The 15,904-nt window shown below is 42.2% G+C and overlaps 1 protein-coding gene across 20 annotated transcripts in view; it reads left to right on the top strand.

The window, feature by feature from the left end:
• Positions 1 to 770: 770 nt before the first annotated feature.
• LOC309349470 (uncharacterized protein) overlaps positions 771 to 15,904 on the top strand; it is a 113,085-nt gene continuing 97,951 nt past the window's right edge. For 6 of the 20 annotated variants that reach the window (XR_014159895.1, XR_014159900.1, XR_014159901.1 and 3 more), the window contains exon 1: positions 2,583 to 2,865. Coding sequence is in view for 7 of the 20 variants with exons in the window: in XM_081875525.1 (XP_081731651.1) it covers positions 2,845 to 2,865 (21 nt within the window). In the remaining 13 variants the exon portion in view is untranslated. Of the gene's footprint in view, positions 1,326 to 2,582; positions 2,866 to 8,098; positions 8,216 to 14,460; positions 14,550 to 15,904 lie in introns of those variants that run through there. The other 14 variants (XM_081875520.1, XM_081875519.1, XM_081875521.1 and 11 more) reach the window with 8 other exon arrangements.

Below are 15,904 nucleotides of genomic sequence, written 5' to 3'. Positions count from 1 at the left end.
ATGGGTGGGAAAGGCTGGAAGAGAAGTCTGCACAAACCTAATGAAAAATAAACTGAATATAAGAATAATCAAAGCTGATATTGTTTGTTGGAAAACCGAAAAAGATTAGAATAATAATTTTAAAAATCATACAAAAAAGCCCTAGAACTGAACTGAGGGAGATGGAAAGTGGAATGGCTCTATAATGAGCTCTACTAAAAACCTGCAAACTTCTCTATTCAAATCAGTGTAGCTGGAGTGCCCTGGAAAATAATCTACTGTGATCAAAACCTAGATCTGTCCATCAAATTGAATAATCCACCCCCCTCCACCTGCTAACCTCTCAAGCTCAGGGCATTTCCCTACTCAGATTGGTTTTACCTTTGCAAATGAAATGAAGTGGCCAGTTTATTTTAAATGCTGACATGCAGCTATTGGGGGGGCACTTGAGTCCACAGAGCAGCTCAGGATTTCGAGAGTCTCTGATCCAACTCAGAATACTTTACTGACAGTGCGATTCAGCTTTAATATGTGAAAACCTCACCTGAACCATCCCTGTTTGCCTCATAATTTGGGCTGCAAACAGAGTTGATGCACATGTCTAATATCTTAGAGTGCTCAGGACCACACAAACCAAAGGTGACCTTGATACTGTATGGCACATGTTTATTCATTACACCGGAAAGGTCAGTATTGTCCTCTCACCACCGGCTACCCATGGCTCACTCTAGGACAATCTGTTAAGATGGAGAGCACCTATCAGATGCAATCAATTCAAAACTATTTACAAATATTTGGCAGTATTATTTACAGTGTATATGCATGGAATGTTTCTGGGGGCAGGGTATATGAGGGTTGTTTGTTATATGTATTTTTAGAAACTGAAAAAGAAAGTTAAGAAGTGAGGGGGGGGGGGGGTAATTCACCACAGTCATCAGTGAAATAACACATTTCTTTGCAGGGGTTAATTTAATCCAGTTCATTTACATTTATGAATATTCAGGACTGCTTGTGTAACTATCTTGGGAAATATTTACATCCCATTCAGCAAGGGCAGAGGACAGGGCAGTCACAGACTTCCTGTGCCCTCTCTAAATGTTCATTCATCACCAATGTTCTCTTTTAGTTACCTTTTTTTTAGTTACCGTTTTTCTTCTGAACATTCATACTCTGCATCCCTCAGAACAGAACGCAGCCTGCTTACCATCACGGCCAGATACAAGTGCTTTGAAATGTTAGGCCAATCAATCATCCTGAGAGGCTTTTTATCCCAGCTATTCATTTATGGCATTGCATTCACATCTGAAAAGGATGGCCACGAACATAGCACGTTGCGAGAAGAACAGGTGGGTGTGCTAGCAATGAAAGACGATTTAGACTTCATTATTTGATTAGCAGGCAAGCACAAGACACTTCTCAGATAATATTCAGGTGTAGAGGTAATGAAAATTAATGGGACTAGAAATAGGTCACATCCTTCAGCCGATGCATTCACTCACATCATGCAGTCCCCGGTTCATTCGCAGGGCCCTTTATTTTGGGGAATAGACGTGAATGTCTTGCCTTGAAGTTATTGGCATTGCCGTCTTCTAAATTCAGGGCTTGCTAATGTGGGAGCTTCTGGGGGCCTGTACCAGTACTTTCTGTGGCAACTGTGAAAGGTCTAATTAAATCCCCCCTAGAAGTTCACATTGCACGAGAGACTGTTTGCTATTCCTGTTCCTGTTTGCAGTGGGTTGGCCTCCTCTACATGCTGTCACAGTGGCCATTTTGTGAATGGCACCCACGGCACCTTCTCAAATTTCCAAATGTGCTCCCTGACTCCCCAAAAATCTGGCATCTGCCTTGCCTTAAGCATGTGGTTGGCCCTTGTGCAAACAGGTTGCTGAACTAGAGGGACCTTTGTTAAAATCCAGCAGGGCTCTTCTTATGTTCTTCACCCCGTAAACTCAGACGCCCGCTTGGCAAACGCCACATTGGGGGCAGAGAATTCTATGGAGAAACTGCAGCCCCTTTCTTTTATTTTTTTGCTGTTATAAAACCTGGTGCATCTTAATTTCCTTTAGCACCTGCCCATTCCTCAATAATAGAGCACTGCAGTGTGGCATAGCGGTTGGAGTGTTGGATGAAGATGAGGGAAAACAAGGTTCAAATCCCCACTTGGCTCCGAAGCTCATGAGCCAAAACCTGAGGTCAGCCAGTCATCTTCTCAGCCTAAGTTACCTCACAGGGTATTTTCTTCTTTTTTTGTGAGGATAAAGTAGGGATGAAGAGAACAATGTATTGCCACCTTGAGCTCACTGGAAGAAAGATGGGATATAAATGTGGTAAACTGCTTTTTGGGGAACCGCTCCGGGGGGTTTGTTTTTGTTTTTTTCAACAATCCAGCAGTGTATAATTTTGTATTAATAATAAACAAATGTCACAGATAAGAGTAAACTTCCACCCAGCTCGATGATGTCATCAGGAAGGGACAGCTCTGTTTGCGGTCGGTTGCAGAAGTCTGTCCCACTTCTGTCAAAAGCGGCCGATAAACCTGCTGCTAGCTCAACAGAACCAGGTCCTGCAAGTTAAAAGTGTTAAGTCACTACATAACAAAAAGCAAGCCCCCAAAGGTCTCAAATCCCTCAGGTGCTCATAAAATGCCAGGAGGAGTACAGCAAGGGGAGCCTGAGGACAGTTTGAAGAAGGCGCTGTAAAAGAAACATTGCTGGAATGGAGAGAACGAACTGCGACATCGCAGCCACGCTTCCCTCCCCAGGCCACACTGGAAACAGTCAAGTCTGCACCAGTGGCACAGTTTGATTCCCAGCCATCTGAAATGTGGATTAGGCCTTTCAACAGTCGGAGAAGCCTGCATTTTACATGCAAAACCAGAATTGCCATGTGAGTACAGGAATCTATTCTGCGAGGGGGGCTCAGGCTGATTAAATATATTGTGAATAACACAAAGCTCAGTATACTCTAAAGTGGTCAAAGTCTTCACAGACCGTTTTGTGATTTATGAAGGGGTTTAGCTGAACCTCTGCCATGAAAGTTGCTTGGGACCTGTCAGTAGTGCAGCTAGATAACTGTAGACCCTGGATTTAATTGTTTGCTCTGTGTGTGTGTTTGTGTGCGTTAGATGGCAATGTGCATTAAGCACAAATCGACTTTTATCTTCTTTCCCCGCCTCCCTTTACAACTGCTTCTATTTTCTTGGGAAGGTATAGAAAAACAAAACAAATTTGCCTAACTCTGATTTATATGTATCTACTCAGTTTTGTATTTTGATTGATTAAGTGTACTTATATGCCACTTTTTGCACCATGAACATCAAAATACAGAAGCAATGGAAAATACAAATATACAGAATACAGAACATGTCAGTAAATCCAGAAATGACAAAAACCTACAGTTTGGCCAGTGCAGAATAAATGTAATATTACAAACAACAACAGCAACAACCTGGGCTTAAGTAAATAAATGCAAAACCAAACAAATTTTAAACTCACTTAAATCTTAGCACTATTACGAGCACACTAAATTAAGTTTGCTTCTGCTTCCCAGATGCTGAAAATATTGGGAAAAAGCACCAGTTATTATAGAAAAGGATAATATATATTTTAAGTAAAAATAATAAAATTAGCATCTATAAAAATGTGCATTCCTGGCCAGCTTCTGCTGACTATTATTTTTTGTTTTTGTTTTTTTAAAACAACAATAATGGAGTGGAGAAGAATGTTGCAGCTGACAGAGTCAGCCCCTTTGGGCCAGCCTGGCATTCCCATGCAAGCCTAAGAGCTGACCCTGGGTCTGTGGGTTGGATTACTGTAACGCTTTCTGTGTGGGGCTTCCCTTGAGGTTGATCTGGAAGCTGGTGCAGAATGCTGCAGTGAGGTTACTCTGCGGGGTCTCCAGTTGCATACATATTACACTACTCTTCTAAACGGGCTGCAGTGGCTGCCAGTAAGCTATGAGGCTGATGCCAAGGTTTTTGGTTTTAACCTACAAAAACACTGGATGATTTTACTTCTGAGCTAATATGCATTGGAGATTCAAACTGCCAGTGTACTTGGGATTGCCATCTAGAATTCTGTTAAGCATTCCTTCATGGGGAATAATATCTGTACTTGGCCAGTTTCATTGGCCAGTTTCATCAGCTGGGACTGATGAGAGTTGGCAGTCTGACAACAGTTTGAGGACCACAGGATTTCCATTTGCTGCCATAGTTAAGTGGATTTTCCAATGTTGCACTACCATTTTGTCTTCTTTCTTTAATCAATGTTTTTAATTTCTGAATGGTTTTATACTGGAACATTCTATTGCTACCTATTTTTCCCCAGTCCTCTATGTCAGAACACGGCCCTTTGAATATAATTATATTGGGCTGTGTCCGATAAGCAGTTTGTAGTTTGTTATTGTTGCAAACCGATTTGGAAAAGTGGCATACTAATACTTTAAAATTAAAATAAATACACTTTCAAATGAACAAAAAGGGGTGGCAAAAAGATTGTTAATAAAGATCTGACTAAAGATGGATGCTACAGTCTCCGATTAAAAAGACTGGATCATATTACACATTTCGCAGAACCAGGAGGATTAGTTTGTAATGCAGTAGGAACTTGAGTGCTGGCTCTTGAATAGGACAGAGTAAGTCAGAGTCCTTAGAAATCCATATTCCAAGGAAATGGTGTTGTAGTCACTCTTGAATGTCCAAGGGATTTTGCTTGCTGACACCAAGTTGATGTTTGTCCAGCACTAGAATTACAAATGTTTTATTTAAAGGGACATTCCCTTTTCTACACATTTTCACATCTGTACTGCTCTCTTTTTCCAGCACAGGAACTTCATGTTTTATGAACATTAACCCATACTTCAGAAAACTAAAACTTCTATAGCTCCAGCATCATATCCTCCACTTTCTTCCTCTTTGGTCTTACTGTTAAGGTTGCTTTGGCAATTATAGCACTCTATTACAAGGCCAATCCTTTGTCAAAGGTGACTGTGGCTAACTTGGAATGGGTTTGCTTTCCAAAGTTCTCTCCATAGGTAAAAGCAGCCCTGGGTCTGCACTGCATGTAGCCAACTTGGAACTGAAATGCTCTAGTTTTCCAGATGCATATCTTCCGAAGGGAAGGGCTCTTTGCATGTACTTGAAGGCACTTTGTCCATTTATAAAGCAAAACAAGAGTTGTTTCCCTTCAGAGGGGAAAGGTATTCTGCACATTCTCAGATGCACTCTGCTCTTGGTGAAAATTAAAATCAAATGTGAGGTGATTTGTTATAGAACAGCAAAGAAAGACTTTTGCCCACACCCCACTTTCTGTAGAAATGTGTTAGCACAACCTGTTGCTAACGCTTCTTTCCCCTGCCAGTTCTTAAAAGCAGACCAGAGAAAGAGTGTAAATAGTTTCCCTACAATCTCTAGTTTGATAAATGAGTGTTTCAGCTCATATCTGCAGTTCTCTGGCTTCCTTCCTGAGTCAGTGTCCCTTGGCTGAGCTGTAAGCGTGCTTAGAGGAAATGCCCCTCTCGACACTTGGGGAAGCTTCACACATAAAGTCCCCTCACCCCCATGCCAGGGGAAAATACTGTCCGCTATCATGTGTGAAAATTGCGTGACTCTGTTTTGCCACGTGAACACACATGTTTCAGAAGATTAAACGTGCTTAGTTGCAGTAAAATGGATGCTTACTCAGACAATTTTCACACACAGAAGTCTACCGAGATATAAGGAAGGTGTTTTTTTTCTCCACTGAGGCTGTGATCCTAAGCATGGTTACTGTGTTAGTTGGAGCCTGTGTCCAGGAAAGCATGCAAAAGCCTAATACTACAATGCTAAGGACACATATAGGGAAGTAAGTCCCACTGAACAGGTAAATCTTATTATTTTAAATCATTTATGAATTGCATTAAAAACCTATATATAAATAAATTACATATATCAAACAATTAAAACTATTGCATATCTAAAAATCATTTTTAAAAGGAAAACAAAATCTCATAAAACCATTAAAAAAGAGCAATGATAAATATGCATAGGATTGCTCTGCATAGATCTCTGTGTGTGGCAGAAAATGTCATAACTTAAATACTGGCCTTTGTGGACTGACTATAAATTGTGATGGAAAAAATAGAATAGGAAATGTTACTGAACACCATGTTTATTCAGTAACCATGCTCATTGGGTGCTCATTAATGGCACAGCGTCTGCCTGGAGGGAGTTCTCAAGTGGTGCCATGCCCACAGGGCTGTGTCCTGGGCCCTGCCCTGTTCAACGTTCTTATAAATGACTTAGGCAAAGGTACAGAGCACATGCTTATCAAATTTGCAGATGACACAAAGCCAGGAGGGATAGATAACACCACAGAACACAGAATCAAAATTTGAAATGCTATCAATTGACCATAACTAACAAGATGGACCATAACTAACAAGATGAAATTCAGCAGAGGTACATGTAAAGCCTTCATTTAAGTACCAATATATCAAGGGCACAAGGATAGGATGAGGGAGACCTGGCTTGGCAGCAGCACACATTTTCAAAGAATCATAGAATCATAGAGTTGGAAGAGACCACAAGGGCCATCGAGTCCAACCCCCTGCCAAGCAGGAAACACCATCAGAGCACTCCTGACATATGGTTGTCAAGCCTCTGCTTAAAGACCTCCAAAGAAGGAGACTCCACCACACTCCTTGGCAGCAAATTCCACTGTCGAACAGCTCTCACTGTCAGGAAGTTCTTCCTAATGTTTAGGTGGAATCTTCTTTCTTGTAGTTTGGAACCATTGCTCCATGTCCGCTTCTCTGGAGCAGCAGAAAACAACCTTTCTCCCTCCTCTATGTGACATCCTTTTATATATTTGAACATGGCTATCATATCACCCCTTAACCTCCTCTTCTCCAGGCTAAACATGCCCAGCTCCCTTAGGATCTAGTTGATCACAGGCTGAATATGAGCTGGCAATGCGCTGCACGTGCTAATAAGTGCAATCTTAAGATGCCTTAACCGAGTGTCCAGGTCACAGGAAATAATAGTTCAGATCAATTCTGCACTCGTCAGGCAGCATCTGGAGCACCTGCCCACCAAAATGTGGCCCTCCAGACTTCTCTATCAGGCCCTTGAGACTTTCCCCCCAGGCAACAAACCCTCCTGAGCCATACCTTTCACCAGCGCTGGTATGCTGTTGGGTGTTTTGGACTGGCTGCAATGTGTCCTTGAGCTCTGATAATGTTTCTCGCTTGCCTGGATGAAGGATTGAGAGCTGGCTGTGAAGATACTAGCCTACTGCACACATGTAAAAATTGCATTCGTTGCCCTGACCACTTTTACCTTTGGCTTGGCCCACCACTGACATGAGGTCCCTGAAAGCAAATGTGGCTGCCCACCCCATCCTAGAAAAATATAAAGCAGGTATGAGAACACTCACGCTGGTCCCCTCCATCACCTTCCCCATTGTCAGTGTAGACAATACTGAGCTAGATGGGCGAATGATCTGACCTGGTTTATGGCAGCTTCTTGTGTTCTCTCCACCAGCTGAAGGTAGACAGAAATAAGGATGTTCTTCAGGTGCAAATCAATGAGATTTGGTTCCAAGGTTAAATAGTAACTGGTATAATTTTTTTCTAGGAGTTCTAGTTCTGAGACTCAAAACAAGCTGCCATGTTGATGAGCCTTTGCTTTAGTCTGAAAATGACTGCTGCTGTATGTTTAAGGTTTCAGCAAGCCTTGCTGCCCTTAATTCAGGTTTTTATCTTGTTTTCAAGGTTTGGCAGAGAACTTGATAAAAACTGCCATAATATTTAATCCAACACAAACAGTGATTTGCCTAAGACTGTTCAGACAATCATCTTGTTCAAATGATTGATCGTTATGGCATATTTCTTTAGGAATAGGTGCCTTGCGAAGGCTCCGTGAGGCTCTTTAGCTCTTTAGCTTTCTGTGTATATGCCTTGCTTTTGCTCAATCAACTGAAAATAGAAGGATGTCCACAGGGTTTTGTGGACATGGTTCCAGACAGAAATCACAGTGCCGGTAGCAGAGGGACATAGACCTCCTCCCACTCCCCCCTACTCAAGAACATCAGAAGTGATCTGCTGGATTAGACCCATCTAATCCAACTTCCTGTTCTCACAGTGGCCAACCAGATGCATGATGGGATGACCACAAGCAGAAAACAAGCACAACAACACTTTCCCCACTTGTGATTTCCAGCAACTGGAATTCAGGGGCATACTCCCTCTGACAGTAGAGGTAAGACCATAGGCATCATAGCAATTTGGTAGGTGGCGCTGTGGGTTAAACCACTGAGCCTAGGGCTTGCCAATCAGAAGGTTGCGGTTCGAATCCCCGTGGCGGGGTGAGCTCCTGTTGCTCGGTCCCTGCTCCTGCCAACCTAGCAGTTCGAAAGCACGTCAAAGTGCAAGTAGATAAATAGGTACCACTCTGGCGGGAAGGTAAACGGCGTTTCTGTGCGCTGCTCTGGTTCTCCAGAAGCGGCTTAGTCATGCTGGCCACATGACCTGGAAGCTGTAAGCTGGCTCCCTCGGCCAATAAAGCGAGATGAGTGCTGCAACCCCAGAGTCGGCCACGACTGGACCTAATGGTTAGGGGTCCCTTTACCTTTACATTTTATCATCCATGAATGCTTCTACTTGGCCCCTCTGCTAGTGGTCTCAGAGGATGCTACTTGAGGAGACCTTAGGGTGGCCAGATGCAGAAGACAACAGGGCTCGTGCGCCCTTCATGAAGAGAGAATTTCAGAAGCTGTAGCTTTCGTGGTGAGCTGCACCTGCTACAATTCCTTCTTCTGCACAACTATGAAAGATGCCTGAACCACATCCCCTTTTGTATCTGGACGGAAGAGAGTTCTAGTTGGTTCCTCTGCTGCCTGCCTGCCACCAGTCCAACTGGGCCAGGAAGTACCCCTGGTTAATGGGGCTAGTACAAAAGATTGAAACTTCCCAAGTGGGAGTGGTGGCCTGCCATGTTCACCTAGTGCTGCCTTTGGTAACGTTTTAAGTGCCAGGCAATATCTGTTCTGTTCTCCCTTGCTTTTAATGGAATCTGATGGCTTTTATTATAATTGGCTCCCTTTCGGCTTGACTGTTTATATGGATTTGTAGTTATTGGCTCATTATTACTGCTCACACAAACGCAACCACACCCTGTTTTTAGTGTTTTATACCTTTTAATATTATAAGATTTTGTTAGCTGCCCCGATTAATATATGAAAGGTGCCATATACATTCATTGAATCAGCTTATGTCCACCTCAGTGTCTAGGACTATGGCTCTCATCAGCCCCAACCAGCATAGTTTTCCTCCACTATCTTTTGCATTATTTTCTACATTTGTATCTCACCCTTTCTCCCAGGTGACAAGTACACATGGGGAGTCAATGGAGCCTTTCATCCCCTTGCTACTCAGGTGCTGTCTAGGCCAGGGGTCTGCAACCTTTAAGACAAAAAGAGCCACTTGGACCCGTTTCCAAAGAAAAAAAAACTGGGAGCCGCAAAACTCGTCATTTTTTTGTCACTTTTTATTATTTCTTTGTTTGACCCCTCAGAATTACTCCTCCTCATAGAAATAAACATTAAATTAACAAGTTACCTTATTTTTGTGTGTGTGTTCTTCACTCCCCTTCAAAACAGTGACCAGCGTACATGCCCCTTACAATGTAGCGGGCAGGCGGGCAGGAAGGTGACGTCAGGACGGTGCGTGACTAACGCACGCACCACCCCCATGCGACGTCACAGCCAGTACAGCGCCCGCCACAGTGGGGAGTGTCGGGGCGCACAATGCGCCTCCTCCCCTCGCTAGTATCCGCCCCGGAGCCGCGGCAAAGGTGTAAAAGAGCCACATGCGGCTCCGGAGCCGCGGGTTGCCGACCCCTGGTCTAGGCTCACATTAGCTTAGCTTCAGGAATAGGTGTATATCAGGTGTATACCTTTAAATAAGTCATTGCCTGAGGGGTATAAAACCTTTAAATAAGTCATTTCCTGAGGGGTATAAAACCAAAAATAAGAGGTATTGAGTGTTGCTTTAACTCCAGTCATCGTATCCTGTGAAATATAAGAAGAATTTTAAGGAGCTCCCAACAACACAATTCATTAAAACCCACTGTGTAAGATGTGGTTTTGAATGTTTCCCTGATTGTGTTAGTTTTATCTTTACTGTTCAGCTATTGTTTTAGTGTATTCTGCCTCCGATTAAGCCTTTCAATATCTTTACTAGTAGTGAAATTTCTTTCACTGTTTATTATTTCCGCCCCATCAACCCATCTGCTTATTTTAGCTACTTGTTCCTTCCTCTTTTCTGGCTTCTGCATGGAACTCACCAAGGTCAGAGATTTACATTTCAGCTTTGTTTGTACAGTATAAGAATGCAGGCAAGGGCTTTTAATTCATTTCTTCTTTATGGGTTTGCTGTAGCGTTTGAAGGCTTTAGGGGAAAGGACTGTTTCCTTCCTTGAGGTCTGTTTTGATGCAAGAGTGAGAGATACTTCCTTAAGTCAAGCATTTCACTTGACTGAACAATCAGTGTTTAATATTAATTGGGACCTTAGTTTAATTAGCACTGGGCTAATTCATTTCACTGTTCAGCATACCCCCAAAAGGCAATCACTGTTGCTGAGTCACAAACTTGAATACTTTCAACAGTGGTACTCCTCTGTCTCCATTATGCAGATGTTTCTAGCTGCCACCTTCCCAATTTTATTGTGCATTTTCTTTCATTGATGTGAAAACTTTTCATAGTCTGTTCCTCTTCTGCCCCAGCCATGCATTGTGTTAGTTGTTAGTGGTCATTATATTTAGAACTGCTTTAATTTTCCCTCTGTCAGTCTATCAGCAATGGCCGCTCACCCATCTCAGGTGGGCCATGGTTACCGACCTTCATCCTATTTGCCATCCCCAGCAGCAGAAGCCCACATGTTTGCCAGCCATTAGGAAGTACCAAGCAGGATTCCTGCCAGAAGTAAATGGGCCAATCAGAGGCCCTGCTGGAGGGGCGGTGCCTTGCCACCTGGCTGAGCATTGGCTGTGGGCCATGCCCAGGAAGGCCAGCAACTGACCAGGCCTTACTCTCTGTTATCATGTATTGTTCCTAGTTGTTCCTGGGAATAATTTCTCTTCTTGCCCAAATGCTTCTCCTGGGGTTGTTGGCTGGCCTGACCTTGCATTTTCTGTTCATCTCATCCATCCTATCTCGTTCCCTTCAGTCTAGTTCAGCTTTCTTTTCACTTGCAACTGAGGATCCATCCACACTTCCATTCGTCCCGTGATGTCAAGTGATTTCAAGTCATGGGTCTGAGCAGTTTTTGTATTTTTCACCCCGGAAAACCCTCTGTTTACTGCTGAATTGGAAAAAAGTCAATCTGGTTTTCTGTGGATTGATGTTTGTTCAGATTCATAAGTAAGCAATGGGTTTTCCCGGGGAAAGTGGTGGGACAAAACACCTCTTGGATCTGTGACTTGAAATCACAGGACAAACCCAAGTGTGCTTGGGCCTTAAGTGTTTGATCTCCTGAATTTACTAGTTGTTGGATCTTCAAGTGGTGTTATCAATGAAGATTGATTTATAGGAAATGTATATTATATGGAGGGATATAGGACATAATTGCAGCCTATTGTTTATTGAAAATGGAGCAGTGGTCCCACTTTGGAGAACCAGGAAACTGCATTTTCTCTTATATTCATTGGAACTACTACTGAACAGATGGTTAGAAACCGAATGGTTAGAAATTATTATACAAAAAAGGAAATTGAATGAAAAGCAATTTAAATGGAGTAGGTCATGACTGAGACTAGTCTAATGAGTTCCATGGGATTAAGTCATGGGATTTGTGTGTGTAATATTTAAGTCTTCTTCAAGCATTCAGAACAAATGCCTGGAGAAGATATCAGGATCACACACACAAGCCCTGTCCCCAGCGTAACAGGAGACCATGTGTTGAGTATAAAGGCTTGAAGGGCACTTCTAAGAATTTTCAACCGAGTGCATTAGAGGTCCCCACATGATCCAGAACATGACAGTATCAGAGTTTGCAATTGTGTGGAGACCTTTAAGCTCAGCTAAGCTATTGGGGTATGCTCAATGTGAGATCTGGGTGGCACATGGGGGCAAACTGATACTCCCACCCCACCTAATACACATTTTCTCCTCCATGTAATGCTTGAACACCTTAAGCAAATATCTGCATTTGGGGGAGGGGTGCCTTTGATTTGCATGTGTTTTTGTTGTTGTTTTGCTGAAATCCATTCTCTGGGGGCAAGTTGTGTGAAGCTAGATGTCAGGAGACTACTCTGTGCACTATGAATGGAGTCTATAGAGATTGCATGTTCAGTCTGGCATAGATTCTGACTCCTAGACACAGCCGATGTGGGCACACCCTTAGTGTATGGCTGAATAGCGGTAAGTGGGAGGAAGAAATTGATGTGCCAGTTATTCCTTTAGGAGGAAAAGAAACCTCCGCTCCTTCACAAAAGGGAGGAGGTGTTCTGGAATGTTATTTTATTTTAATATAATTGTTTAGCTAGGATAGAATATCGCTTTGTCATATAAATTCACTTCCACCCCTCTAATTGGTAGGTTGTCCAGAAAAATCTTTTGGTGGGGGGAGGAGGGGCATGGAAGGGGAATAACAACAAGAGAAAAATAATAATCATTGTGTTGAACATTTTTTCAAGGATGCTGTTAAGGATAAATTATGGGCTGGAACAAAAACAAGGATATTTGCGAGGCTTCACCACCATAATCTCTTGAATATAATTCCATTTGGGCAAGGTTGAAGAGTGAAAACATCTCTTTGCTTTGGAACTTAGGCCAACTTGCTTCAATTAACAGAGCCTAAAGAAACCTCACCCATTACTCCTTTGTCCCCTATGACTTCCGTCTGAAGTTCTTGTGCTCAGTACATTATTTCCAGAATCTGATGCAAAGGGAGTCACACTTTGCGCTTTGTTTCTTGTGGCCTGTCTTTCTGTTCCCATCATGGGATGACCTTTAAAGTAAGCGTACTTACTTTTGTTGGTGTACAATGTGGTGTGTTCGGCTGCTGATTTTGCATGCAGAAAAACTGACCGCAGGTCAGGAGCATAGTTTTGCAATGACGTAAATAGCTCTTTGGTACTGAAAATGCCTTTCGAATGATGGAGAGGTGAGTCATTCTGCATCTTGGGCCATTTGTAATTGTTTTGAGTAGCTGCTGCTAGTTGCTCTCAGTTGGAAATACTGATCTACAGTGGCTGCTTCCATAGTAGGCATTTGGGGAGCCATTGTAACTTCTGCCCCATCTCTGAGCCCAGCAGGACTTTATAGAGTGGTAGGGCTGCTTCTACATCCACAGTTCTGCTGTGTATGGCATTCAGGTGGAGCCCTTCTCTCTAACCTTCTTTGGCTTTGAGATTGGACCTACACATTGACATAGCCAGAACTGCTAGGATGGAAATGCCTAGTCTGCTGCAAGGTCTGCTGTAGGTGCCTAGCTTCAAAACTCTTCAGAGATGTAAATACCGTACTGGAACAGTTCATAATTTGATACATATTGTGGATAGTTTGTGCAGGACATTTTGTGTGTTTTAGGGGAGGCGTATCCCTGGATATGTTTAATTCTTTTAGCAACCACAGCTGTTCAGATCTGAAAAAATAGGCATGCAACATCCTCAAAGCTAAAAGAGATCCCCCTCCCCCGAACATGCGACAATTTTGGTGATCTTGTGTTTGCAAGGTCAAAAAATATCTCTCAACTCAGCTATACAGTTGCAAATAAAACGTTTTAAGTGTGTTATAAGGTGCATTATACAAATGTGACACTAGATGGCGACGGTCAGCTATGGCAAATTCAATATATTTTTTTCAAAAAAATTTTTTTAAAGCATTTTCACAATTTGTTTTAAATGTATCTAGATCCCAACTCCATTGTTTTCTACAGAGATCAGCCAGAAGTAGCCACAATTTCTGGCTCTTCTCCACCTTGAAATTTCTGGAGGAAATTTTCCCTTTCAATATTCTGCTTGTGCAGTTAGTGGGGGGGATGCATGTAAAGCATGGGGGAGGAAGGAGCAGTAAAAAATTTTTTGGCTGCTCTGATTGGCTTCCATGGCAATGAGTAAAGCCTGCATGCTCAGGTGGAAAGATTGTTTCATGATTGTAGGATTGTCACTGATCCTAAAAGCATCACGCATGAGCAAAAGCCTAACAATAGAACTCCTAAAATTAGAACACACAAACAGTGACATTGAACAGGGTGACACTTCGGCTATTTTTGGTCTTTTGCATTTTGAAAGATAAGCAGACCTGGAGCTACTATGCCTTTGGAGTCTTATAACTAGATTAAGGCCTGCCTGCTCTGTTTATTATACAGCTTTAGAACATGAATGTTTACTGGAATGGCTATTTATTTATTTGAACTTTGAGTTGGATGTCATGCAGATAATAAAATGAAAGCAATAGACAAATAATTCACAAATTAATTCACCAACAGTTTTTCTTTTATAGTGTTTTGGAGAATAAGATAGCTTCCTGAAAGATGTTTGAAATACTTATTATTACATTTACCAGGCTGGTCCAAATGGTTGAAAGAATAGGTACAGAATTCAATGTATTAACAAATGTTTTGATGATGAATCAATATTTGATATTGTTGACCCTGCTTTTTTAGAAACAAGACTTGCATTCTTCTTCTCTCTGCATGGTGGCTATTAATTTATAGCTGAACTATACACTTTTCTCAGATAGCTTTGTCTGCTTTTGTAGACACCTTCAATAGACACAGCTTTAATTAAAGTTGTAAAGACTGTTTAAAAAATATATCCAACGGAGAGTTTGTCATAAGAAACGAATAATAGTTGGTGTTTGTACAGTGAAGCTTTTCTTCTTTTTCTTCTTCCAGAAAGAGTAGCGTGCATGTGCCTGTTTTAAAAATGCCTACCCTTATTTGTTGAGAAGCGGAAGGTCAGAGTTCAACAAATTTAATTGTCAAAGATTTAACACTCAGGTTTGAGAACAGTGAGAAATATATGCAGAGGTCATAATTCAAAGTGCATGGCCCAGGCTCAATGTAAAATGAGATCAAGATGCAAGAGAGAGAGAGAAAATGGTACCACATTCTGGGCTTCTGTTTCTGGAAGGCAGTGACATAATATTGGCAATAAAAAAGGAAAGTTAATTCACACCCCTCCTCCTAATCCAGCCATAGAAACTGGACAAACACAATTGACAACATAAGACTGATATGATAGATGGAGCACATAAATTAATAGGTGTTAGCAGAACAAGATGAGAATAAGCAATGAAACCGAGGGAGAAGCAGATGAGGTAAACAACAGAGAACAGAGGGGGTGTGAGAAGGAGTTCTTTTTGAGGAATTAGCTGCATTTGAGGGCAACTATGGCTGGTAGGCATTCGTTTTTAAGACAGTTGCTAGAAGTGTGTTACAGGTCTTGTTAACTTTGGTGTACACACACACACACACACACATTCCTTTTGTCCCACCGTCATCTATGGTGAAGAAAGGTTTTTAAGCTGTTTTTGAAATGCTACAAAGTCCTGTTAATCAAAGCTGGCAGTGGGATGAGTCAAGGTTGCCATATTTTGAAGAGCAAAAGAGAGGACACATTTGCCAACTTCTACTTTGAACTGTGGATTGCTATGACAACTCTACCCATTAAAAAGAGGACGTGTCCTGGAAAAAGAGGACATATGGCAACCGCAGGCAACAATGCCTCTATCATACCATTTCTGACAAAGGCAATTATCTGTCTCTAGCTCAAGCTGCATGATAGTCAACAGAAGAGGGATACCTTAGGATAGGCACAGAGTTGTACAGAGAAGATTGGGAGGGGTGTTTGATGCATATGTCTAGCAAGGCTTCTGAGTTATGTCTCTCCCAGTAGTAATAAGCTGGGAATACATGCAAGCCTTTGATATTCCTGACATAGGG

Source organism: Podarcis erhardii (genome assembly GCF_964252035.2).
Source record: "Podarcis erhardii genome assembly, chromosome: 9".
In the NCBI taxonomy this organism is placed as follows: Eukaryota; Metazoa; Chordata; class Lepidosauria; order Squamata; family Lacertidae; genus Podarcis; species Podarcis erhardii.
The sequence above is the reverse complement of the archived record's forward strand: the minus strand, read 5'-3'. Positions and strand labels throughout refer to the sequence as shown.